Consider the following 26,563-nt stretch of genomic DNA (forward strand, 5'->3'; position numbering starts at 1 on the left):
ACCAATTTTCCCTGCTTCTGAGCTGCTTTTGTCATCAACGTTTTCAGCAGAAAACACAGTTTGACTCTATCAAAACATGCTCCAGGAGAACCGCTGACTTCTGTAATAATTATTTTTTTCTGAGCTCTTTTTCCCTTTTACCTGTGCAGGGTCAGTAGCTCTGGATGAACGCACTTTGTACACAGATCGTTTCACTCCTGATTTTCAGGAGCGCGTTAACGCCCCTATCTGTGAAACCCTGTTGCTGATGCTGGAGTTTGTGCAGGGCTTCCTGGGGCTATAGGTAGAGACATTAAAGCCGCTAAGGGGAAGTTAAGAGTGATTTTCATTTCTTGCTGGAAACAGGCTGCTTGTAGCAGTGCATGGCTCAAAAGGAACCTCAACGGACCCTTCGGGTCCTCTGTTGAATGTCGGTGGCGTGCCAGAGGAAGAAATGGGGGGCTTTATTTACAGTCTTGTTTGCAGGGTTTCCTAGTGAGGGAGGAGTTGGTGATCGGCAGAGATCAGATGGAAGGATATAAAGTATGCTTCGTTAGGATGTTTCCTTATCTGTACCAGATGCCTTCTCCACAATCTCAAAGGCATTGTGAGGTGAAAAAAGAATCGATTTGGCTGAATGGAGGTGAAGTTCTGAAATCCATCTTTATAACTCTGCTTCCTGTTTGCTTTCCTACAGGTGAAGTGGAAAGGGAAGGACCTGTTTGATCTAGTATGCAGGACACTAGGACTCCGAGAAACCTGGTTCTTCGGGCTGCAATACACTATCAAGGATACGGTGGCTTGGCTCAAAATGGACAAGAAGGTTGGAACCAAATTTCCCTTGAGAGGTCGTGTGGGATGACAAAGGCGAATGTACTTTTTTCCTTTCTTTGATTACCCGAGGTTGTGTTATGTGTGGTATCAAAGTGAACTGCGTGAAGTGTATTTAAATCTCATCCCCATGGCATCTGTAGTCAAACGGGGAAGAGCTGGCAGAGATACCCCACCCCAGCTCCTTCTGAGCTGTGAAGCCTCAGACCATGCACACTGAATGCCCTTGAGGCATTTTGGAGACAGCCATGCTGAGATGCTGGACTTCAGGGTGACTGTAATGCAAATGAAACATAAAAGTCTCTCTTCCTATGCCCATGAATGACAAAACCTTTAGCAGAAAAGTGAAGTTGCATCTTGGCTTTTTTTGTTGTTGAGATATACAAAGAGCTAGGGAGGAGGTAAACCAGAGGAGTGAAAAGGAGATAGAGATAAGGGAGGAAACCTTCCCAAATATGCAAGCCTCAAGGTTGCTGAGGGGTGGGTTAGAGAAGTGATAGATGTGGTTCTGTTTGCATCCAAACGATGTTACACTAAAACCAGACGGTAATCGAGACTGTGAGGGAGGTCTGGGTGTCTCGCATGTCATGCCAAGGTTTTAAACTAACATGAATCTGAACTGGACTGTGCCAGCACAATAGAAAGGTAGCGAGGAACAACACTGAAATACAAGAAGAGGCAGTGCAGGGAAACAACGAGAAAGTCGTATGGTGGCGTAGCAGGATACAGCATCTCTCTGTGAGGTCCGGTAGAGGCAATGTGCACGCAGCAGATCAGGATCAACCTTTGCTGTCTCATTTTGCATGCCGTTTGTTTCTGCCTTGTTTGTTTTCTTGCATTGTTAGGAGTGTCAGAAATGTTTGTTTTTTTAACTATGTTTAGTTTTCTTTTTTTAACTATGGTTTCTGAACTACTTAGGTTGGTTTGTCTGTTCTAGATGTCTAAAGCGCTTGACAAAAGATGTGCTGATCTGAACAGTAGGGAGCTATGTCTTGGCTCCAAGAGACGGAGTGCTGAAGAAGCTGAAAGAGTAGCTGAATGGCTCTTGTATCCTACAGGTTCTGGATCACGATGTTCCGACAGAGGAGCCTGTCACCTTTCACTTCCTGGCCAAATTTTATCCTGAGAATGCAGAGGAGGAACTGGTCCAGGAAATCACACAGCACTTGTTCTTCCTGCAGGTAAGAGCCGTGTCAGTACACTGTTTTCCAACCCAAGGGAGAAGGAACCAGGATGAGTAGAAGTGTGAGAAGGTTCCAGGGTCAGAAAGTTGGTCAGCAGAGTGTGGATCCTCATCGTTATGTTCACACCTTTCTGAAGGAAGTTGTCTTCAACAACAAGAACTTCTTGAAATAGGTCAAAGATGGTTTGTCTGGATGAAGCAGGCGCAGATGCCCAGACTTGCGGACCTCGTAAACTGGCTGTCAGGAATGATTAGGTGATTTGTAATACTAGTGTGTGGTAGCTAGGGGAAATGAATCTGTCAGATGTTGGCTTGAATGACACACACAGCCTTGGAGTCCACCTCTCTGCAGGGTGTGGATATCAATTGTGCTGAGGGACAGCAATTGCCTTTGTACATGATAGCATTGTTATGTGAAGCAGGGGAATTTGATCCTCGAGAACAGAATGCAGCCAACCTGTTTCATGTTCAGGCTGTACAGCAAGGTTCACCTCTTCGCAAAACAGCCTTCAAATAACTGGAGCAGAAGAAAATCCCAGAAGTACAGCTCCGTCAGAGACTGATGGCAAAAGCAGAGGAGAGGGGGAATCCTAAACAGTCCCCCCTGCCCCAGTAACTCTTGCCCTTACGTTAAGCATTTGGAAACTGTGGTGAATGCATCTTCAGGCTTTTTTCTTCTGTATTTAAAGTACGCTACAAAACTTCATGTCCTGAGAAATTAGCTCAGCTGATGTTGCTGTAGCAGTGCCGCATGGCTGGTAACAAAGAGCTTCTGTCACAGGAGCTCTCTTTCAGACAAGATCAATTTTCTGAAACAATTTCCTATAAAGGGTTGTGTCAACTACGGTTACAGGGCGTAGACTAGTCCTAGTCAGACCCCTAGGTTCTTATTGGGATGTTTCAGCTGCTCTGTGGCTGTTAATTTGAAGTTTCTAAAATAAATAAGTTATAAAAATAAAAAAAGATCTTATGTTTGTTACACCAAAGTAGAGGCAACCTGCATTTGGATGCTCTTGGACATACCAGGGTAGACTTCAGTGTGCCCTGCCCTTTCAAATGGATATCAAAATGAGCTCACCAGCTTCTTGGTACTCTGCAGTCTTCCAAAGTTCATCTTTGTTCTTCACAGCTAAAGGAGTTCTAAATGCAAAGTATTGCTGTTAATTTCCAGGGTCTGTCTCATGCACTAGTGTCTCCATAGGGCTGTTTTTAAATGTCTGATTTGCCATGGACTTTATCCTTGATGAGGAAAAATGCTGTTGGCATCTTTGAAAAGGAAAATCAGAGACGAAAAGCAGTTAAAGCTACATTTTATGAATGCAGACCGTGACTTTTCTACTAGGATTTCTGATGATGAGAGGAGCCTGGGCTCCTGTAACACATATGGGAAATGGGAGCCCACGTAAGCTTGCAAACTCTCCTGTTTTTATCTTAATGCAGGAGAATATCTTCTGTGATTATGTTGTAACCAACTTTGAGGACTCAAAGCATGTTATAAATTTAAATTGATGTTACTGCATCTCTGTGACAATCCATTTAAGTCTCCCAGGAAATAGTATGGGTTTTTCTCTATCTTTATTCAGGAAAATTAAGTGTGCAAAACCAAAAAATATCGAACATGACAGGTTTAATTTTTTAATGCACAGAAGCCAGGAAATGTAAAGCTGTGGCTTTTGGGAACTGCACATTGGCTCTCCTGGGAGTGTGCACAGGGCTTGTGCCTGCTGCTAAAAGCACTGCCACGGAGCAGCTCTCCTTGCTGCCGGTGGGATTGGAGGGAATTAGCCTCGAGCACAGGTGAGCACTGACTCATTATGAGGCCTGAATATCCCAGAGCAAAACCTTTGTGTGCTCAGAGACTTGGCTGCAAGCTTCTTTTTTTAGTTTAGTGGTGTGTATAGATGTTGTATCAATCCATAGCTTATACCTTAAGAGGTTTTATCTCTGTGTTTACATGCAAGACTTTCCGCCCCCCCTTGCCTTTAGCAATAGGATATAGGTTCTGTCATTTTCCACGTATAAATTTAGCTCTTCTCGCAAACCTGTGTGAAAAAGGTGGCCCATGAAAGCCTGAGCCCTTCCCTTCTGAGCCACCAGAGACTTCCTGGGCCTGAATTGTAATTAGTGTTAGGAAAATTGTTAACTGTGTGGTTGACAGCTCAAGTTAAAACAAACTGCAGCCATCTGCTGTGACAGTCGTGTTTTGCACTGCTCCACTAAATGTGTGTTATGTGTCCTTTACTGCTACATGCAGGTGAAGAAGCAGATTCTGGATGAGAAGATCTACTGTCCTCCTGAAGCTTCTGTCCTGCTGGCCTCTTATGCTGTCCAAGCCAAGGTAGGCACAGAGGGATTCTCCAAGGGCCTGCTGACGTTGGCGATGGGTTAGCATCGCTCCTGGGAAGCGAGGCGCTTTGTGATGTACCTGCTTTCTGAGGAAGGGGAAGGCAGGGAAAGTTGTTGAAACTTGGGAACTGAGGGGACTATATGAGCGCTACTTCCTTCTCCGCATGGCTGGTTCCTGGCTACCTTCAGGCATTGGACAGATTTTTGCTTTCTCTTTCCAGGATTCTTTAGCAAGCGCTCAGCTTATGAGCTGCAGTGCTTGCTCAAGTGTGGCTTACTACTGGAGCAGGTGAATTCCCTGAGCCCGTGCTTTTTTGGATCTCTTCCCTGCTCTTGCCATTGTAGCCAGAGGCAAACCAGCCGTGGAACTCGCAGCTCCACTGCTCCCCCAGAATACTTGTCATCATGATAACTGCTTTATTTTGAGTGCTACAGCTTGCCACATAAATGTTATTGCAGTGTTAAAGGGCTCTTCCTGGCTTCTCCCTTTATCTGGGTTTTGATCTTGGGTGTTTGGCCTCACTAGACAGAGGAAGAAGTCAATGGTTACTAAGTTCTCCTCGTTCCTCAGTTGAATTCTGCTCTGGACCCGGAGTCAGTGTGTTTTGCTGAGCATTTATTTAAGAGAACGCTGTTTTTCGGGCTGGAGCATGCAGCCTCGGACAGCTTGCAGCAGCCCACAGCAGAGGGACTCCTGGGATAGAGGGAGCAGCCCAAGGTTCAGAAGTGGGGACGTTCTTGCAGGAGGGAAAGTAATTTATCCCTGCATATGCACAACATGTACTGCTGCTCAATTAACAAGTCTTCTAGCTAATCGCCGGTTTATGTAAAGATAATGTCTTTGGAGAAGGAGTGACTGGAGTCTGATCGCAGCCCAGCTACGTTATTGCTGTAACCTCGTGGTCGGTTCTGACTCTGTGGATGCAATTCAGGGATGCATTTTGGCTCGCAGGTAGGTGGCCGTGCCCTGGGTCTGGCCCGTCTGCCTGTCCTTGAGGAGCACGACTGTCGAGCAGTTTAGAAGAGGCAGGGTAGCTCTTAGCTGACAGTGCAGGAGGGGGGCTTTGGCTCTCTTGCCTGAAGAGAGGGCCTGATCCAGGCTGGTTGGAAACAGAGGCCAGTCCTCGGTGTTTCACCATGGCTTTTTCTGGGTTGATGTATAATCTTCCTCATAACCCTTTAGTCCACGCCTGGTTTGTCTGAACGCAGTCCTGGGTAACGTGCAGCAGTGTTCTTTGATGATGAATGTTTGAATTTACTAGAAAAAGATGTTTTGTCCTCCTAGTCAGAATATTGATGAAACCGTATTTTGTTTGAGAGACTCATCAGCCAGGGAAAGACAAGTTGCTTTTAGAAATGTTTCTATTTGTGTGAAACATTCATCACTCTAATAAGAGTGCATGAGTAAACACTTACTTGGCTTTTTCTCCATTGACCTGCTGAGCTGAGGATACATAGGGGATGACTTTTCCTGTTGCCAAAATGAATAAACCATTGGGTAAATATTGAGCGCTATTAACTCTTGGCCGTGACAGCTTCTGGTCGTGTGATCAGGAACAGGCTGTAATTTGGTACAGGACTGTTGTGCCCTCCCCTCTGTCTTCTTGCAGCTCGACTGCTGACCTTGCGCTCAGTAGCACAGTTGACGTGCTCGACACTCGGTCGTCTGGAGGAGGTCAGCCAGAGTCAGAGCAGTTCTCCTAACCTTGCACGTCTTGATTCTGCCCAGAGATTGTGAGAAGGTGGAAGAGGGATGCCTTTTCTGATCTTTGCTAATGTGCTTTCATGTCTGCATCAGACATCGCTTTTCCTTGCTGCTCCTCCAGGCAGGGTTTCCCCTTCTGCTTTTTCTTCAGCAAAGGAGAAAGCTGAAAGCACGTCTTCGGTACGGAGCTGGGAAGAAAGATGTTGCAGGTCATCTCCTTCCAGTTAAATAGGATAATGATGTCCTTTCTGGACAAGAAAGCGGCCACTGAGCATAGTAATTTCGCTAATAACGTGCTGATTTGCATGATTAGGGGCATAATAGCCTGACATAGCGGTGTGTTTGCATCTGATATAGCCATTTGATTGACAGCCAGGTTGGTTTGTACTGTTGTTGCGCACCTACCTGCAATAACAAAGTAAGCGTGTGGGTCATAAAAACAAAAGCTTATTTATTTCTATATCATTGTGTTCATTTGGGGAATTACTATGTGTTTTCCCCTCTAGCCTTGCATTCAAACCACCCACACTGCTTTCAGATGTTGGAGGCGGTTCAGGTTTTAAATAGCCGGGAGAGACGTGGAATCTACTGAAAAGTGTGTCCTGGTAGAAAATAGTAATGTCCAGGAGGTTCTTCCATTTCTTGTCCCTTAAATGCAGACCGCTGCTGTGCTGCAGCCCTCTCAGCACAGCAAATCTTGCAGCACTAGCAAAGGGTTCTTTTATTTACTTACTTATTTTTTCCCCAAAACAAACAATACTTGGTGTTAATAGTTTGAAGCTGAACATGCCTGTGTTTATCCAGGACAACGTCAGCCAGGTGTATGAATGAGGTAAAGGCAACTTCCATGTGTAACCATGAATATTAATCATATAGTTCAATTAACAGGAGCTGAAATTCCATGACAGTTTTGAAGTAATGATTTAATTGAAAAGGTCTTTAAAAGTATGTTTGCCAAATCATTTGAGCCAACATATACTGCAATACTTAAGCCATTTGTTGATTTTTGACTTGTGAATAATTAATGTTCTCATCCAGACTCCCTCTCAGTACAAATATTCCTTTGGGACATGGCAATATTTTTCACCACATGAAAATCACATAATCCATACTTAGTCTTGGATCTCCACGGTAGATCACAAGAGAAAATAATCGCATTAATCCTATTTGCTATTATTTTCATCACCTAAAAATGATTTATTTTCTGCTTCTCCAAGGTTATTGGAGTTGTTTCCTTTGCCAGTGCCACGTTTTTATTGCTGTTCCCTTTTGATGTGGGTTCAAGGGATGTGTACCTGCAATGTGCTGCTTTCTGAGGAGCTCCAAGCTTCTGTAGACCTTGGAAGACAGACAGTTGCTGCTGCTCAGCACCCTCCCGAATGAAATCCCTGGCAGTTTTGTTATATTAATTGAAGTCTGAGTCAGTGTTGATTGTTGCATGCTTCCTTCGCATCTGCATTGGCTCCAAATCAATATTTGCATCTTTAATCCCTGCTTGTCGTTTATGAAACGTTGCTCGCTGGGCTGCGGAGAGAATGTATGTGTAGACTTTTGATGCTGAGCTCTGGTTTTAGCATACAACGTGATGGTTCTGGCATTAAAAGGAGGCTGATACAGAAAGCTTCCTGACTTATTGCATGACCATCATGTGTGTCACCATTTTGTACTTCCTGAGCTGAGGTTCTTCAGAAAAGCAGGGAGGGAAGGGCTGTCTCCCTTGCAAAATGAGTGACTCGCGCAAACGTTGCCGTGTCTTGTGTAATCGGGTAATGTCACTGCAGAAGTCCTGTTTGCCAGGTGAATTAAAATCGCAGCATTTCGTGTACGTGCCTCACATCCATCGTCCTCTTCTCTTCAACTTGCTAGGTTATTTGAGGTGCCATTTTCTGGCGGTTTCCTGCTCTCTTAGGCTGTACAGGAGGTAAATTCATTTTCACATGCACTGCAGGGACACTCAGCTTTTCAATCTGTTAATAAGCAGTTGTATTTCTCAGTCACTTTATATGCTGCTCAAAAAGATGTAAATCTAAACAAATACTGGTAATTACTGGATGCACTTAACAAATCTGAATTGGATTCCGTGACCCAGCTCAGCACCAGACCCTCTGGCAGAAAAGCCGACACCTGCCTAAGAGGAGTCTGTCAAACTCCTGTCATTTTTTTTTTTTTTTAATATTTGTTCATCAGGGTGGTGAGCAGTGACAGAGAAACTGCTGTCTGCCTCACCTGAATTACTGGTATTGATCAGTCATTGGGGACAGGTCTTTGCCCATATCTTAACTCCCTGTCCCACTACTGGTGGGAGGGCAAGGACCTCTCGACTATAGAGTGAGTCTTTCCTTGCATCGGAGGAAATGTCTTCTGGGCATGGTAATTAGAGTAGAATAGAATAGTTCAGTTGGAAGGGACCTACAATGATCATCTAGTCCAACTGGTGGATGTCAACTGATGGTGGGAAGTTTTGTTCTGCTTCTACCTCTGCTGTATGAGTAGAAGGAGAGTGTTGTTTTCTTTGTCATTTGATTGCTAATAGAAACTATGGTTATTAAATTTACCGAGCAGCATACGTTCTCTGCTCTAACAGGTTGTTACGTGAAGGGTGTAAGCAGTCTGCATTTGCTCTCTCCCCAAGGGGTGGATGTGTAAGCGTGAAGAGTTTTACTTGCCTGTGTTGTTAACGTGGGGTGGGCATGATGTCTGTGCTTCTTTCCAGTATGGCGATTACGATCCCAATGTCCACAAGCGAGGCTTCTTGGCGCAGGAGGAGTTGCTTCCAAAGCGGGTAAGGAGCTTGGCCAAGTGGAGGAGTAGGTTCCCAGGCTTGGTGGTGTTTTGTGTAACAGAGCTTTTTGCAGAGAAGGTCTCTGTGGGACTGCCTGCGGGGTGCATGCTGCTTCGCTCGGGCTTCCTTACCAAGGCAAACAATCCAAAAAGATGTATTGAGGGAGGAGAATTCAAACTCTTTCTGACATATTTTAATAAAAACCAGAAGCAAATGTTTTCATTCTTTTCATGGTTTCATCCTGCCTGCATCTCCTTGCGATGGCCTAGGGACAGTTTGCCTGTGCTGCGTGCTTGGGAGGGTTGAGTGAGCGCTGGGCAATCACAGGGCACAGTGCTGAGCGTGCCCTGCTGAGAGTTGCTTGCCTTGAGGTCAGACGTGGTGCTGGGCAGGGGTTGCTTGGGACTGGGGTGTTTCTGGCTTGTTTGCTGGCTAAGGAGACTGTGACAAGAGCGGCAGTGTGACCTGGTCTCTGTCTCCCTGTGTATCTCAGGTAATAAATCTGTACCAGATGACTCCAGAGATGTGGGAGGAAAGGATAACAGCCTGGTATGCAGAGCACCGAGGCAGAGCGAGGTGAGTGTGTGCTGCAGTGGTGGGTCAGGGTCAGTCCCCTCGCCTGAAGAGTCACCAGGGTTTGGGGAGCTTGGGCAGGTGATGGATGAGCTCTGCTGACAGCAGGGTTAATCCCAGCACACCTCTGTAGCAGACTTGTGAAGGGCAAAGGGCTTTCTTTGATTGCTCTGTATGTGCCCTGCTGTCCCCTGGTCACTGACAGGGTCCTTGAGAGAATTTAGGACTGATGCTCAGTAGGGGACCACCTGCAGAGGGGCAGGGAGGCAGGCAATCCTGCCTGCCTAGGGGGTCAGGGTGCTTTTTGGGCCAGGAAAAGAAATGGGGATTCAGACCGATGAGGCGTATTGCTGCCTTGAGTGGTAAAATGCTCCTTGTGGGGGATAAGCCTGGAGTCAGATGGATCTGAAACAGGGGCCTCCCAGCCAGGGATTTCCTATTTATGCTTAAGGGATTGGGAGATGGACAAAGCAAGACTTGAAGTGCTGCATCTCGCTAGGCAGGCGTCAGCGGCCATTAAGATGCTGGCAAGCTGCAGAGTGGGATTTGCTGTTGGACTTTATTGATCCTGCCAGCAAAGACGGGCTTGACCTGTGCGATAGAGACAGTCTAGGCTTTAAAGCCTTGTGTGTGCTTAGGATCAGAAAGAGCAGCCATCTCCCTCTCTCTGATCCTACCAAACATCGTAATACTGGCCTTTTTTTGTCTGACAGAGATGAAGCTGAAATGGAGTATTTGAAGATAGCTCAGGACTTGGAGATGTACGGAGTGAACTATTTTGCGATTAGGGTGAGTGCAGGTTGTGGATCATGTTTTCTTGCCGGCATAGCTCTTGTGTTAGTCTTCGTCTTTTGTGTTGCTGTGAGATTGGATGAGTGGAGCCTTGGAGAGCCAGCAGACCTGGGAGATGGCTGCGGCGCGTTGTTGAGAGTCCCTGCTGCAGTGTGCTTTGCTGCTAGCTGCAGGGGACGCAGAAGCTCTTTTAATATGCGGTGCTGGTGGGTCACTGCTCAGGGCTGGTTGATGAAGCTAACAATGGTTCACGTCAGACCCTCCGAGTGGAATAAAAGGGTTTTCTGCTCTTTTCTTTCCTCCTGTAGAATAAAAAGGGCACTGAACTGCTCCTTGGAGTTGACGCCTTGGGTCTTCATATTTATGACCCAGACAACAGGTTGACCCCTAAAATCTCCTTCCCATGGAACGAGATCCGGAATATCTCATACAGCGATAAAGAGGTATGGATACGTCTCCCCTCTTCCCTGAGAGCAGTAAGAACACATTTGCGATTTAAAATTATTTCTCTTAGCTTCTCTGTCTGCTGTGCTTGCTATCACCAGCTTAGCTAAGGGCAGCTCAGCTTCTCTAATTGAAACCTTAATTCCAAGCCTTTCTGAAACTTTCCAGGAGTGGGCGTACAAGAGGTCAACTGGGAGCTATTCTCCTGTTTGGTTTTAGAGTACATTCAAACCCTCTTATGTAATTTTTTTCAAAAAAGACCAAAATTGCTGTTGATGTGCTTAGCCCAAATATCAGAGTTCAGAAGTTGACATCTGCTTTACTGTATGTTACTGTGTATATGAAATATAGTGAGATGTATTCCTGGTGAGAAGAGCTCTTGCCTCTTGCCATATCATTACATCATCTTCAGTTTTCAGACTGCTGGGCTTGGCATAACAGCTGGAATCTTTTTAGGAAGTTGAGTAATTTAAGCCTGCTATTGGATAGATATTTATTAAATCCAGAGTGTAAATATGAATCTTCTGAATTGTTGGCCACCAAACCTAGTTGAGAACAGCAATGAAATTGGCTGTGGAGGGAAAACTGATTGGCTCAATTTTCAATCTAAGAGAGCTGCTCAAAGAAACCAGCTGCTGTCATGGTAAGGAAGAAAATTAACTTCTTAATTAAAAATTGTTTTCTAATCTAAACATGATATTGATCAGGGTGAAAGCTAAAGGTTTCTCATCAGCTGCATTTATTGCATGTCTTGTGAAGTTTTATAAGTAGTAAGGCCGTGCTGGAATTCTCTTCACTTGTTTTATTCCTTAAATATAAAGAGCTTCACAACTCTGCAAAACAGCCCAGCACTTAGTGACTTTCAAAGGCTTTCCTGCCCATGACAGACGAGTGCAGTGGAAGCTGTCTGCTCAGGCATTCCTTCAGAAGTCTGGGGCTTGAAGCCTCCATAACCAGGCCTTGACAAAAGACTGTAATAGAGCTTTCTCTTGGGGGAAAGGACTGCCACCTTCCATCAGGTCAGTCATCTGCGTAGGAAGATGACCACAGGTAGACCTGACGTGATAGTAAACAGGCTTACTTAATGGCTGGGTATGACAGCTATGTTAACACAACAGAGGGGTTTAATCCATCGTAACAAAGATTGACTGTTTATGTGGAACTGAAATTCCTCTCCTGGCATATTTGTGCTGTTGCTCTCAATGACTGGTGTGGGTTCTGCTGGAGCCTGAGTCCAGGGACGTTCACGCATGTCTGCCTGTGTGAAAGTCTTAAAAGATTGGCTCTTAAACTGACAAAGCAAAACACTGCCAGGGCGAGTTCTGCTGAGCCCTTTTCAGGCAGTACAATGTATTGACAAATAGACCTACTTTAATGGACACAGACTGCCTGCTCGAGTGCTATCTCTTCAGCTGGTTATTTCTGTAACATGTGGGGGAGTGATGAAATAGATGCATGCCTTCTAAAAAATGCGGTGTTGCGGAGCACTCCATCTCTTCAAGTATCCTTTCGTTAGTTCGGAGTCGTCTGTCTATCCAGGGGCTGTATTACTGAAACTCTCGAGTCTGGCGATGCCACCTATATCCTCTTGAGAGACCTGCTGTGGGAAGGCTCTTTGGAGAGGGTAAACCCAGGCCATGGTTACAGCTGTTCGGTTGGCACGCGGAGTGTAAATACAAGTTAGAGCGAGGGAATAGTATTTTGAATTGCGAAGCAGTCTTATGACATGGCTGGCTTCTGGAGAACAAAATGCGTGGAAAATGCTTTTGGGGAGCCCTTGCAAGTGGAGCTGTCAATAGGAAGGACAGCAGCTCCTGTTGCTGTGTTCCTAATGCAACCCTCTTGCCCATTCATTGGGCAGCTGGGCTGGTTCTTCCTCCGTTCAGAAGTGTCATGAGTTTCTGCTGTACCTTCTCTGTTCTCTACAGCTGCCAGGAGAGCAGCATCTTGCCTTTCCTCCGGAGGTGCTGAGCTGTCTCTGCAAGGTGCTTTGCAGAGGACACTGGCTGTCGGGCATTGCAGTCTGTAGGTGGACAGCACTCTTACTGCTTCTGTGTGGCACTCGCTTTTTTTCTGACCGGAGGAACAGTTGTCTCCTTGGTTGCTTTTGATACTAGTTCTCTTGCTTGGCTAAAAGCCACGGGGACAGCTCTCAGCCTTGTTTGTCTGACACTGCTGACCTCCTCCGAACCAAAGCTTTCAGTAAGACTTTTATAGCTGTGTTTTTATTAAATGCACTGCTCTCTGATAACTCTCTCCCTCTTTATTTTTTCCTTTTCAGTTTACGATTAAGCCATTGGACAAAAAGATTGATGTTTTTAAATTCAATTCATCAAAACTGCGTGTGAATAAGCTGGTAAGTCTAGAGACAGAGTAATTTTTATTGCCTGCAGCAGTAGTTTCTTTTGGGGCTTTTCCTTTGAGCAGCTGGACAGAGTGTGCTGGTCTGGCTGGACTGTAGATGTGATTTGGTATAGCAGTTACTACTCAGTCATAGCCACTAGAAGAGAAGGGGGAAGCTCAAGTCAAGCTCCTTCACAGAACCTCTTCCCACTCTCCTGTTTTTGTGCTCCCTTTCTGAGCTCTCGGGTTACAGCTGACCTGCGTGGTGGAAGCACTTAGTAAGTAAAACTTTCTTGTCACCCTCATCTTTGCTCCAGATCCCCCTTCTTCTCCTGCGGATCTTTTCCATTCTGCCCTGTGACATAGATCTCCCTGTTTTGGGATGTACCATTATCAGAGTCGCAGTCCTGTTTTTTTCCTAGGCTGATCCCTTCTGAGGACACTCACCTTGTACAAGGATGGAGGGGGCTGTGTTGAGCTGTTGTGTTCAGCATCCATGTTAGACACCAGCTATAGCTAGATTTGGTATCTGGAGGAGTTTTGATCCAGATTCTGTAGTAGCTGTGCACCATGTTAAGTCACATGAGGGACCTGCAGAAGGCAGAGGGGAATATTTTTCCCATCCTTATAAGAGAGGGAGGGGAACTTTGCTGTTCTGGTTATAGGCTGTCCTGTATTTCACGTGCCATAGGGAAGTGGGGCTTCCCGACAAAGGTCTCATTCGCTGCACTCATCAGTTTCATAGTGCTGTAGCTCCTCTGACTCCAGAGAAGTCATTTGTGACTTGTGAAATGGAAGACGGGCATGTGAATCAGTCCTTTAGAAAAGAATCCAAGTTTAGAAACCTGCTTTTATTGCTGAAAAGAACTTTTGCTCTTCTGTATACCCACTGCTTTGCTAACCCTCCTGTAGTATTGCCACCTTCCTTGTGCTCCTTGAGTACCAGAGGAAACCACATTGGTGCTCAAAACCCTTCAGCAAAGGTATCTGAAGATGTCCAAGGAGGTTTTTGATAAACCTTCTGTCTGTCCAAGATGGAAAGTGGGTTTTCTTTTTTTTTAAATCTCAGTGCTTTAAACATGCAGTTGGGAGAAGGTGCAAGTTCATCTTAAACGTAAAGAAAGGGGGCAGTGAGAACCAGGGAACCAGTCAGAGCTGTAGAAGTCTTTGTTTCATTATTTGGCCTAATGCTTGCCAGAACCGTGCTGTGCTGGATGCACAGAAAATAGAAAACTGGTCTCTGCAAAGACCTGATAGCCCGGGAGCTGGTGTTTGGTGTGGGATTTGGCTATGCCTTGGCTCCCTGCGCCTCATATGGGTATGAGAGCTCATAGGGTTTGAGATCAGTGGGTGGAAGTGCTTACAAGCACCAAACCAAAGCAGTTCTAGTGTTTTTGTGTGTCAAGAATACAAACTACCTCATCGTCATCATGTGTACAGCTGTTTCTCTCCACTCTTCACCCTTGACTGGAATAGATTCTTCAGCTGTGTATTGGAAACCACGACCTCTTCATGAGGAGGAGAAAGGCAGACTCGTTGGAGGTCCAGCAGATGAAGGCACAGGCCAGGGAGGAGAAAGCCAGGAAGCAGGTGAGAGACATCTCATATAACTAGACCGTGAGCCAAAATCAGAAATGCAAATGAACTTGGGAAGGAACAGTCTCCAGAATGATATCAAGCACATGGAGCAGCTTTGAGGGAAGGTCCAGCTGAACATCTCTTTTTAGTAGCCTGCTCCCACCTCGCCAGTCATTCTCAGCTTGGCTCTGTAGGTTGATGGCAGCCTGAGTCCTACCCCCACACTTGGGAACAAAACCGGGAGGACAGGAGGGAAGAGCTGATCTGGGTGTCCTACAAGTGTGTGTGTGTATCTTCCTTGCCTCGGTTTATGCCTGCGCTCCGTAGCTGGAAAGATGTAGTATGTTGGGGTAGTTGCTTGTAATTAAAGCAGGGGTTGTGAGGGGGAGCTGTGCTTTGCCGTAGTTCTTCGCCTCGTTTTCTAATTACATGGTGATGGAATGCACGACGACATTTCGGGGTGTGCAGCCTGCATGCTAATTCGGTGCTGGCCTCCTTTATCTGCTGCAGGTCAGTCCAGGCGGCGAAAACGGCTCTTTGGAGGCAGCAGCGTGTAGCCGATGAGCATATATCAGCAAATTGGATTGTATGAATCATTGTTTTCTGCTCGTAGACCTTTTCTACTCACTGCAACCTGCACAGCTAATCTGAGTACTGGTGCTTAGAATATAAATGTCCCTTTCGCAATAAAGCCGCTAGATAGCAGCAGAAGAAACCAAAGCAGTCGCTTGCACCCAGGAGGGCCTTATGCTCAAGGGACTGCTAAGTTAATGGATTTGTGCATGTCCACAGAGGTGCCTGCATGGTGCTGGACTTGGTGTTGAGGTTCTCAGCTGACCTGGAGATGTGACATGGCTTGTCTTGCAGGCACCTCCTGAAGCAGTTCTCATTCCTGTAGCTTGTGGGGTGGCAGGACAGGACAGGACATGAATCACTATGAGGGTAACCAGGCTAGCTCCTCTGGGGCAGGGGGGCTTCTTGCTTCTCATGGGCATTCCTCTGGTCAGTGAGGAGTTGGCATTAGTGGAGGAAAAAGTCTTCCTTGGAAGGAGCAGTGTGGTGTCCAAGCACTGGTGGCTTCAGGGACAGGTTTTACAATCTTGTGAGTTTTTAATATATTTGAATAACGCCAGCAAGACCTGAGATCCTGCGCTTAGTTGGGCTGCTGGGAGAGGTGAGGGCACTGAGGGTGAGCAGAAACTTATTGCTTTGCATGAGCTCTCAAATCCAGAGCACTTGTGCTCTACGGGAAGGGTCAGGATTCTGCTTGGGTTGGCTGACCTCTCCCGAGCTAGCCACCGTGCTATCTCGCCTGCTCTCTCCTCCCTCCCCAGGATCCTCAGTTGTTAACTGGTTCCAGATAGTCTTTTTATACTGGGAATTCTTGTTAATGGAAGTCCTGAGTGGGATGCAGATCGTAATGATAATTAATGAGGAGAACCTTTAATAGAAAGAAGCAGAGCCGTTAAAGCAGTGGGCGTCCCGCTTTCAGAACACAGTTGGTGTCCAAGGAGCAGAGAAATGTGTCTTGTCGCACTTATTTCCCTTATTAAACCCAGCAGGTGGCCTGTGCAATGCTGCAAGTCCTAGCTGCAGTGTGGATATTTATAATGCACCCATCTTTGTCGTACTGGAGTGCTTAAACTTGGTGTGTTAATTAGCCTGATGGCTCCCTTTAGGTGCTTAGCTAGCAGAGAGGCAGTTGCTGGGCACGCTCTGTCTGCGCAACACTCTCAGCGTCTCCTGGGAAGAGGTGGCAGATTCTGGTGGGTTGTCTCAGCATAGCTTGGATCTTGCCCTCCTAGAGAAGCATTGCTATTTCCTACAGACCGAGCTGGAAGCAGTTTATTGTATCTAGGAATTGCTAGAAGTGGTCACACTCTTTGTGACCTCCCCTATAGATGAGTGGAAGAGAAGTTTCCAGCATGCTGGGTCAGATGTCTGATTAAAAGTAACAGCTATCCACCTCCTTCAAACTCCTGCCTTGCAGCGTGTCTATATCCGATAGTTTGAAGATGCCCTCAGACTGCCCTTAATCCCAGTCTTGCTGTCCAACTTGCTGTAAGAAACTCCAGGCGTAGCTCAAGCTCTTGGGACCCTGCTTGTCTAAGTCCGCCCTGTGAGCCAGTGTAGGAGGGTGCTGTCTGGGGACGTAATCACCTGCAGGCAGCTTATGGGGCAGCGCTGTGGGTAACAGCCTGATCAGAGGATAGGGGATTGTCTCAGGAATGGCACTTTTCAAAGGAGCAGGGTGCATCAGGTCACCCCCATTTAGTGAAGTTCCCCATGTTGATAAGCAGAGAGGAGGCAGCAGTGCAGTCCTGTGCTCTGACTTCCATGTAGTGACCCTTTCTCATCCTGTGGAAAGCCTTTCTAATGTGTGTTATTTCTCCTTGCTTTCCCGATTCTCTTTTTCCTAGATGGAACGGCAGCGCCTGGCCCGAGAGAAGCAAATGAGAGAAGAAGCTGAGAGGACAAGGGATGAGCTGGAGAGAAGATTGATGCAGTTAAAGGAGGAGGCAACGATGGCCAACGAGGCTCTGGTAGGTCTCTGGGAGGTTGTTTCCCGAGGCACTGCAGCTGTTCCTCACTCTTTCCACTACTGAAGCATTTTAGGAGGCACACTGTGACTGTCCTATTCTCAAACTGCTGCTGGTGGACGGTGATCAGGAGGCTGGATGGAGTTGATTTCATCCTGCTAGCCTGCTGTGGCAGGAGCACAAAGGAGGATGATTTGGGACAGAGCCTGGGCACATGCAGGTCTTGGCTGCAGGCTCTGATGGAAGGGAGGGACTCTATGAGCCATGGCAGCCGTGTGGAGCGAGCAGCTCAGGGCCCTGCCCCAGGGGTTGTAAGCACATTCGGGGAGACATACAGTGTGCTTGATGGCTTAATGTGCCTTAATTCTCAGATGAGGTCTGAAGAGACAGCAGACTTGCTGGCTGAGAAGGCTCAGATCACGGAGGAGGAGGCCAAGCTCCTGGCTCAGAAAGCAGCTGAGGCTGAACAGGAGATGCAGCGAATCAAAGCCACAGCCATCCGGACGGAGGAGGAGAAGCGGCTGATGGAACAGAAGGTGCTAGAGGCAGAGATGTTGGCACTGAAAATGGCGGAGGAGTCAGAGAGGAGGTCAGAGGGTACAACCTTGCAGCTGCCTCTGCTTTGCTTTCCAACCCCCTTCTGACTTAGCTGAAACAGTGGCTCATGCCTTGAGTTAGTCCATCCAACGGTTTGCAGTGAGCCCTTGGCCTCCCGTGCATGTGCAACAGCAAACAACCCCAAGGCTCAGCTGGTTTCTCTCTCTCCATCTCACTGTTTGCCACAGCTGGGCTGTCCCTGAGTGGGAAACGGTGCTGGCAGGGCAGTGGTAGCTCTGATCTTTCCCTGGATCGGAGCTGGAGACCCTTCTCTGAAGCCTTCTTTGGGAGAGATTCTGTGGTGAAAGCAGCAGGGAAAGGGGCCGTCAGCTAGTGGGGGAGAAGGTACTGTGGTCCTTGGCACTCTGCCTTCCACGCCTCTCACGCCCTGACAGCAGCAGCAGGAGCCAGCTCTACTTTTGGGTGATTTTTGCGAACACCCACTGCATAACACTTGGGTTTGTTTTTTTTCTTCTGGATGGTAGATTCACATTTTCTATTTTCTCTTTATTCCTCTATTTACCTCTCAGTTGTTTAGTTCTCCTTACCAGTTGTGAGGTCTCTGTTTCAGGTTAGCCTTGAGGTCTCCCTAGCTCCTGGAGCCCTTGCTTCTTGTTAAAACTGGTGTTTCCATCCTCTTGATACCAGAGCCCAAGTCCCGTGGTGCATTTGGTAGTGAGCAAGTAAAAGATCATCCATGTTTCCTTCCAACTGATTACTCCTTTCCATGTGAGAGCTTGCTCGGTGTCAGCCCTTCTGCTTGGACGAATGCTGCCCTTGTCCTTCTCTTCTTGCCTTGGTCTCTATCTTGTGAAGTCTCCACTCAAATTTCAATCTGGCAGAGAAAGCGTCCTTCCCTCCTTTGGCTTTCTCCTTGTGGGGGGTCCTTGAGCCTCAAGGGTAGACACTAATTCTAGAATTGTTGGGCCCTGCGAGTAGGCAAAGCTTTCCAATCTTGGGTACTTTTTGCTTTTTTAATGTAGTAAATAATCATTAGTAGAGACTTACTTGTCATAAAACTGCCTCTCCTCCTGTAAGTCTGAACTTAACTTCCGAAGTTGTTCTCCCCATTCTGGCATCTTGGCACACTTCTCCAGCCCTTAGCCTTGCTCGTTGATGCTCATGCAGAGCCCGTGTCAGAGCTGCCCTTCTGTGGCTTGGGTTTTTGTGCAAATTAAAATGTCCCACATGTCAATGGTTCTGATTTCTTAGGTTAGGGCTTGTTGCAGGACAAATCTCAACCTCTTCCACACCTACACTGTAATCTTGCTTCTCCATCTTTTCATTCCTCTCAACTTCAATCTAACATTTGCCATTTGCTATTTTTCTTTGTAGGGCGAAGGAGGCTGATCAGCTAAAGCAAGACCTTCAGGAGGCTCGCGAGTCTGAGCGGAGAGCAAAGCAGAAGCTTTTGGAGATCACCAGCAAGTCATCCTACACGGTAAGAGCAATCTGTATTGTGGTCTCCAGTTCCTAGCCCATAAATATGCCCTCCTCTGTAGCCTGGAGGAGTCTAGTATCTCCATCCTGTCAGTGGAGGGGTACGAACTATCTCATTGCCTTGCTTAGCAGCTGTTCAGAAACGCTTAGCAGTGCTTGCCCTTTTCATCCAGGCACCCTATCCAGCAGAAGATCACTTTGCTCTTTTTTCTTTCCCCCCACCTACTCTGCCTCATGCTGCAAGAGCAAGTGAGCTGCTGGTGAAATTAGAGGCAGCAAATTTTAAACCAATTTAACAAACATGTCAGAGCTGTGCTTTGCTGGCATTTGTGGAGTGTACCAGCTCAGCAATAGCCTTTAAAATAAGGTTAAATACTTAGAAACAGAGATGTCCTCATTCTTGTTAGGTAGGATAAACATTGTTCAGAACCTGTAAATTCATTCTTTGGGCATAAACTGGCTACTGTGCATCTATGTGCTGGAAAAAAAACTTCCTTGAAGGGGGATTATTTAATTGCCCATAAGAGGATTTCGCACCTTCCTCTGAAGCATCTGGTCCCAGTTGCTGCTGGGGTCGGAAATGCTAGACTAAATGACCATTGCTCCGATCTGTCTGGCAGTTCCTTTCCTCAACTTCTCCAATTGTGCTGTAGGGCCTGCAAAACCCATCAAGTGCTCCCCTCCCCGCGGCTCACACCTGCCACAGCTGCCAGTTCAGCTGCCTCGCTGTCCTGAGAGGCAAAGGGGAAGAGCTTGACAGCTTCAGGAATAAACTCAGCAGACATACATGGGAGTTATCGACCTATCTAGTACTGAAGTTTAAATTTGCACCTGCAGGCTCCTTCCCCCCTCCTCTGGAAAGTTTTGAGGAGCAGATTGAGGAGAGCTTGAGATGAAGTAACTTTTCATCCCAATTCTCTGAAGTTCCCTGCAAAAATGTTCAGAAGCTTTTAAAAATGACAGTGATGGAAAATAGTCAGGTGCTCTTAGTTATGGGACACTAAGTCAAGTGCTACCTACCTCAGTGCTTGATAAAGCTTAGCTTTGGAGTGCTCCTTATTTTACAAGTCACTAGGATTCTGAGATCCACTAGTTCTTTAATTCTGGGTTTAACTTGTGCACAGGGTGGAGTGTCCTCATTGAAACTCTACTGCATGGCTACATCAGCCCAATGTTGACGTTTGGGCAGCTCTTACACATCCATGTTCCTTCATGTTGCTGTGTCTATCCTTAGTCAAATGGGCAGAACCACAGCTAGCGAGCCCTTCTGTGTAAATCTCCGTGCCTGTGCTGGTGAGCAGCCGGGTGGCTGTGTTCCTGCCTGCGGAGTTAAAGCCTCATTAGTGGGAATGTTGTAGGGTTGCATGGAGCTCAGCTCCACCCCTCCAGCTGCATCTGCCTGGAGGCAATCCATGCTAAACTGCCTCATCCAGACATGTGGCATTGCATCCTCTCCCTTCCCTAAAGAGCTTTGGCCTTCCTGACATGGCTGCTGGTGCCAGGAGGGAAGGGGACATGCTTTTTTCCTCCCCAGTTAGGTGGCAGGATCCCCTCATGCAGCTGCCACTCCTCCTGCCCCTCTTGTAGCCTCGGGAGGAGCACCATGTCGCACAGACTTGATGGCTGTTGTTTTCCAAGGTCAGGAGGATGCAAGTGTGACTGTTGTGCCCATATCCAGGTGACAGAACCTTGCTGGGCTTTCCATGCCCTGTTATGCCTGCCTCGCTTCTCCCTTCCCCTGTGGCCTCTCTCATCGCTCTGCTGCGTGTGTGTTTGGGGGCAGACAAGTGAGATGTGCTGAGATCTTGTTCCTGTGCACCACTTCAGAGAGCTGGATTTGGGCGAGCCTTCCTCCCCTGCCAGCGCACGGAGGAACCCAGTGGGCAAGCGCAGCCCAAGGGAGGGAATAAGCCCAGGGTGGCCTGAGGGATGAAGCAGTTTTGAAGGCTGCTGTTGGGACGCTCGTGTCCCTCAGGTGAATGGCAGCTCTGACAAACAGTGGAAGATTCCAGCTCCTCTCTTCCTTAATGAGGGTGTAATGCTGAGCTTGTTCTTTTCTGTGGTCCCAGTTCTTGTGCTGTGTTGTCCCCTGGCACTGAGAGCTAGACAGGACTTCCCTCTGGGGGAACAAGAGCAGGAGAGGAAGGGAGGAATGGATGGATGCATTGCAGAAAAGGCAAGAAACAGTTAATTATTTTTTTTTTGAGGGGGGTAACTTTCTAGTCTCCCATCCTGGTTCTTTAAAGTTTGTTTCAGTGTCTGTTTAGTCCTTGAAGCCCAAGCTGCTTTTGTGATGGGACTGATAGGTGATGCATGGGAAAGAAGATGTGTATCTGAGTCTCAGGCCATCAGGGCTGGGAGAGCAATTCATTCTTTACTGACTTGGTGACGGCTCTTTGCCTCCTTCATTGCCCTTCAGGTACCACTCATGGCAAGACTAAAGGCAGTCGTCTCTTCTCTGATCCTCTTGAAGTAGTAAGTGGCCGTCTTGAGCTTGCCCAGATTCCTGAGCAGCAAAGTAAAGGCAGTGGCAGCAACAGGAGGAGCTCTCCCTGTGGGGGAAGCCTCATGACATGACTTGTTCTGTGCTTCCTCTATTGTCTGTCTCACTTGCTCTGTACTCCAGAGGGATGACCACTGTCAGTGTGGTGCCTGCCTCTATTAACTGCAGGAAATTGCTTTAATGCAGTAACAGGGTTACGCAGTTTGTTCCAGGTGAGGAAACACATAAGGGAAAACGTTTGTGTCCCCTTTATCACCCCATGTCCTGGTGACACCCCATGACCCCTGGATTAAAAATCTTTGCACCTTGTGCAAGACTTGTCCAGGATTATTGCAAATGGCAGGGAAGTGCTTTGCTCCAGATATTAAGCCTGTGCCTTTGAAAGCCCTCAGCATGCTCTTTCTTTGCTCTTTCCTTACTCTTCCTCACTGCTGCTGCTTTCTGACTTCTCCACCAATTTTTTTGGTTGCTACATGAAAGAGTAGTGCTGAGGAGAGGCGAGGAAGTGGCTGTAGTAACCCTGACAGATTGGCATCTGGGCTTAATGATTGCAGCAACTGAAATTCCTGCTCAACTGTTACTGCTGTTGTTTGGGGTTTTTTTTTAAAACAAAAAACAACAAGCTTGTGCTGAAAAAAATGCTAAAGGTTGTTTGAAGGCCAGCAGGCTGGTTCTGATGATCCTGGCTCCCCCGCACAGCAGAGATCGTAGAACCTCACGTGGGAAGGGCTTTGCGAACACCTGTGTGCCTTACAGGGAAGGGACTTGAATGTCAATGTGATGCAAGTATTTAAATCAGTTAAGTGCTTTGGCAGACCTGTCCCCTTTCCTTCGAGACTGGAATTTAGGTACTCATCTGTCCCTTTCAGCGCCTGTTCCAGAATTAATGCGGCTGTGTTCCACACTAGCAGCGATCGCAAAGGGGAGTAAGAAATCGTGTTTCCTTGTTGTGTGAGTCTAACCTACCTGTAATGCTCCAGCCAGGCCAAGCAATGCAGTTTCAGGTGCCACCTTGTTTATGCTTGTACTAGGTGTTTGTGTTCCAGCTTTGCTTCTGCAGGGTAAATGAAATGTCGTCCCTCTCAGGTTTGTCCAGCCAAAGAGCAAGTGGGGGACGAGCCCTGGCTGTTTGTGAATTCCAGGCTGGCAGTGAGGGAAGAGGCAGGTTATTGTGCAGAGTAAATCTGTCACTTCCTCAGCGCTAGTGGTTCTTGCTGAAGTGGAGCTAGCTGCCAGCAGTCCCTGGAGTATCCCAAATAGGAGAAATGAGGGAAGGAAATAACCGGCTGAAGCTCAAGATCTCGTTTGTTGGAGCAGGTACCCTAGAACCATCCCACCAGCTTTTGGTGTGTGCTGCCAGAGCAGCCTGTCTCTGCAGCACCATCTCCTGCCATCCCTCCAGTCCAGGCTGGTTTGGGCATGTTGTTTTCATTACAGGAATCCCTTAAGGCAAGAAGGAGCATCTAGCAGAGAGGTGGGTGACCTTTTGGATGCTGTGTTGGATTTCTTATATCCAAAATAAGGGCTAAGCATGCTGGCAGCAGTTCTGACTCAGATCCACACGCACAGTCTGCCATCTGAAGCTGCTCTGCCACCCTTGATGTGTGCCGCTGCTTGCAACCTCATCTAACGTATTGCAAGAGCAGAGTGATGACTTGTGTCAGGATGCTTTTCCTCTACTGGTAATGAGCCCATTTATTAGAGGTGTGACAGAATTTTTGACTGAGAGAATAGTCATTTTTTTAAGGAAAGATAAAATCTGATGGCCAGGCAGCATGTGTCAGTGGGGAATATCACAGCATTTTGCAGGAGGAAGAAAGTTCCAAATCCTTGCTCAGGTGTGATATGAGTGATTCTCTATGTTATCTCTGCATTTCCAACTGAATCTAGCAGTGGTTCCTAAACGCTTGGAACTGTAAATTACTGTGAAGATGAAAATGTATTGGTGCATCTCTGTGGACCTTGCTGAAATTGCATCCCAAGTTAACCCTTGGGGTTACGTTGTTCTTTGCTCACACTTTGGGGAGCGGTGGAGTGCAGGACTCTGCTATCATACAGGGACTTGTGTTGCCCCTGTTCACAGCTTGCACTTTTTAAATGCGATTTAATGTTAAATAGTTGTCAGGTGTCTTCCAAGAGGCAGCTTCTGTCCAACGTTGTTTTAAGTGGCACAGCAGTGATAAAACCTAGATTTTACCAAGTTTTGTCAATAGATTTTGAAGGCAGGTGGTGTTTTTTCTTCTCTTTACTACTGCAGAGAGCAGGGTCCCAGAAGAGCAATAGCTCTGAATTGAAGAGCAAATTGGGAATGGAGCAAGGGGATCTTCAGGCTGATCTGGTGCTTGGGATGTTGGGCTTGTTTGTTGCTCTGCTTCTGCAGCACCTTGGAGTGCTTGCCATCCTCTGTGTTAAAAGATCACCAGCTACAAAAGAACCTCCTAATCTTCTCTCCAGAAAGCTTGAGGCTGGTTCAGACAAATGGGGTTGTGGGCTGTGTTGCATCAGGAATGCACGTGTGCCTTCCCTTTCCCCATGCAAATGATGAGATCCTTCCAGTTTGGCGCCGCTGCACGGTAGAATAGACCCAGCTCCAGGAACAGTGTGTTGTTACCTCTGTGAGTAGCAGATCAGGACCTTATTACAGCATTAGTAAGTAGCACCTTGAGCTGCATTTTTAGGTGTTACTCTGATTTTACCTCTGTGTTACAGAACATTTGCTATAGGAACACTTGTGTGGCCAAACGTGATTAATTTGTACTCTCTCTCACTTTAGCAGTCCATGAACTCAAGTACAACAGCACTGCCTACCGACCTGCCAAGCTTCAACCTCATCAATGAGAGCCTGTCCTTTGACTTCAAGGATACGGACATGAAGAGGCTTTCAATGGAAATCGAGAAAGAGAAGTATGTGGCATGCGTCCAGTCCGGGTCAGGGCTGGGATTTGTGCCTCGGTTGCAGTGGGAGGAATTGCACCAGGGCTGAATGTGACTTTTAGGTTCCAGACAAGCACCGGTGTGAGGTGGAAGGGGGAGAAGTCTTTTGGATTCACTTTTACCAAGGTCATTAGTAGCTCTGCCCAGAGCATGATGTAGCTACTGACTGACTGTTTCTCTGGGTGGGGACCTGGTGTCACAGATGCGTCTCTGCTGCCTGCTTAAAGGCGAGTTTAAGCATGCTGAGCCCTGCACCCGTCAATTCCTCTCCATATGGTTAACCTGACTCTTGTTTTAGGCTTGAATTGTCCGTGTTGATAGAAAGAGTTAACAGCAGTCTGACTGCTGGTGCACTGAGCTATTGCACTGCTGAGCTATTGCAGGCTGGTGCTTGTGCATTTGCAGTGTGTCCAGAAAATGTGAGCTAAGGTCCCGTGTTAGGGCTTTAACCCTTTTTCTTGAAATCTGTGTCATGTTTATATATAAAAAGTGTGTGCAAGCAAGTTTGGATGTGATTATGAGCTTTGATCTTGTGTTTTCCTGAGGGTTTAAGTGTAGCCTTCAAAATTACAAATTTAGCAGAAATCAAAGCAGATCAGATTTTAATCTCTGTAGTAATAATGTACTTTGTTCATCGATTGGGTAGTAGATCAAAGCTAGAAGGGCTGTGCCATAGCGCTCCGGCCAAAACTTCCTGGGGCTGGAATGAAATGCCCCTGGATCCCACAGGGTGGTTTATTTTGCCTGTGCTGAGTACCCTCTCCCATGTATGAAATAACAGACCACTATGCCAGAGACAGAGGTTAAAAACTTTTCCTAAAGCCAGAAGGAAAAAGATAGAAGCTGAAAATAACAGGATAATTCCTGGTTCTGTACCCAGGTTGCTAACTAGGTCATCCCACTCTCCTAAGCAGGAAGAGCCTGGCTCTGCCAAATGCTAAAAGCAATAGCATGCTTTTGCTGACTTCTCCGGGACTGTTCGGCTTCCTTGGGTGCTGAGATAAACCTTGCTACAAATTTTGGCACTCTGAAAGGGTTCTTGTTAGTCTGCTGGTACTTTGACCTGGATCTCAGTGTTTAATCACAAGTACAAGGCTGGCATGGTGTGATTTTTCTCCAGTCAATGCTTCCTTGTGGAAGGCAGTTATGGCCAAGTCCCAAGAATGGCTGGGTTTGGGGTTTTTTTTCTTTTTCTTTTTTTGGAGACCTTTCTTTCTCCCAGGGATACTGTGTGTCTAAAAGATACCTGATATTTTGGGGGCAGTGCTTGCTCCCACACGGTTTACAAGCTGAATCCCTCTGAAACATGAGAAGTCAGTACATCAGGGTCCTTCCTTACTGAAAGGATTCGTGCCTTTGAGTTTGTGAGCTGGGTTTGAGAGAGGGAGCGGTGGAGTAGAGAAGCGCTTAAACCACTATCTTGTAGACTGAAACTGTGCAATGTTAGCCTATGTCATGGTGCAGCTTCACTCAGAAATGGGGAGATTTACAAACATCATCCAGCAGCTCCAGCTTGACTTTATTTTTTTATAGTAATGGAACTCAGTTTTGTTCTTGGGTCAGCAGTCTGGGTCCTCTTTTTAATAATGAACAAGTCATTGCTCAGAGTAGTTTACTGTGTGCTGTAAACTAATGTCAGTTCCACACACCAGAAATGATGAAGCTAAGGGTTTTCTGTTATAATTCCGTTATCGGCTGCCACAGGATCGTGTCACTATCTGCCGCTGGCCAGCACTAACCCAGGACTTTTTTGTGTATGCTAGGGTAGAGTACATGGAGAAAAGCAAGCACCTGCAGGAGCAGCTGAATGAGCTGAAGACAGAAATTGAGGCACTGAAGCTAAAGGAGAGAGAGACAGCTCTGGATATATTGCACAACGAGAATGCCAGCCGAGGCAACAGCAAGCACAACACTATTAAAAAGGTATCGGAGGCCTCCAGTTTGTATCTCGCCTGATGAAATCCTTTAAAAACAACAACAAAATAACCCTTCC

At 46.9% G+C, this 26,563-nt stretch overlaps 1 protein-coding gene across 4 annotated transcripts in view; it reads left to right on the forward strand.

The window, feature by feature from the left end:
• Positions 1-230: 230 nt before the first annotated feature.
• Positions 231-26,563, forward strand: part of NF2 (neurofibromin 2 (merlin)) — a 37,646-nt gene continuing 11,313 nt past the window's right edge. For 3 of the 4 annotated variants that reach the window (XM_010563324.1, XM_010563323.1, XM_010563325.1), the window contains exons 1-15: positions 231-283; positions 677-802; positions 1,869-1,991; positions 4,248-4,331; positions 8,758-8,826; positions 9,320-9,402; positions 10,113-10,188; positions 10,500-10,634; positions 12,917-12,991; positions 14,455-14,568; positions 16,977-17,099; positions 17,468-17,685; positions 19,029-19,134; positions 24,410-24,540; positions 26,334-26,493. In XM_010563324.1, coding sequence (XP_010561626.1) covers positions 791-802; positions 1,869-1,991; positions 4,248-4,331; positions 8,758-8,826; positions 9,320-9,402; positions 10,113-10,188; positions 10,500-10,634; positions 12,917-12,991; positions 14,455-14,568; positions 16,977-17,099; positions 17,468-17,685; positions 19,029-19,134; positions 24,410-24,540; positions 26,334-26,493 — 1,509 coding nt within the window. In that variant the 5' untranslated portion in view covers positions 231-283; positions 677-790. The remainder of the gene's footprint in view (positions 284-676; positions 803-1,868; positions 1,992-4,247; positions 4,332-8,757; positions 8,827-9,319; positions 9,403-10,112; positions 10,189-10,499; positions 10,635-12,916; positions 12,992-14,454; positions 14,569-16,976; positions 17,100-17,467; positions 17,686-19,028; positions 19,135-24,409; positions 24,541-26,333; positions 26,494-26,563) is intronic. The other variant, XM_010563326.1, reaches the window with a different exon arrangement.

Source organism: Haliaeetus leucocephalus, unplaced genomic scaffold, assembly GCF_000737465.1.
Source record: "Haliaeetus leucocephalus isolate CR32 unplaced genomic scaffold, Haliaeetus_leucocephalus-4.0 Scaffold165, whole genome shotgun sequence".
Lineage (NCBI taxonomy): Eukaryota > Metazoa > Chordata > Aves > Accipitriformes > Accipitridae > Haliaeetus > Haliaeetus leucocephalus.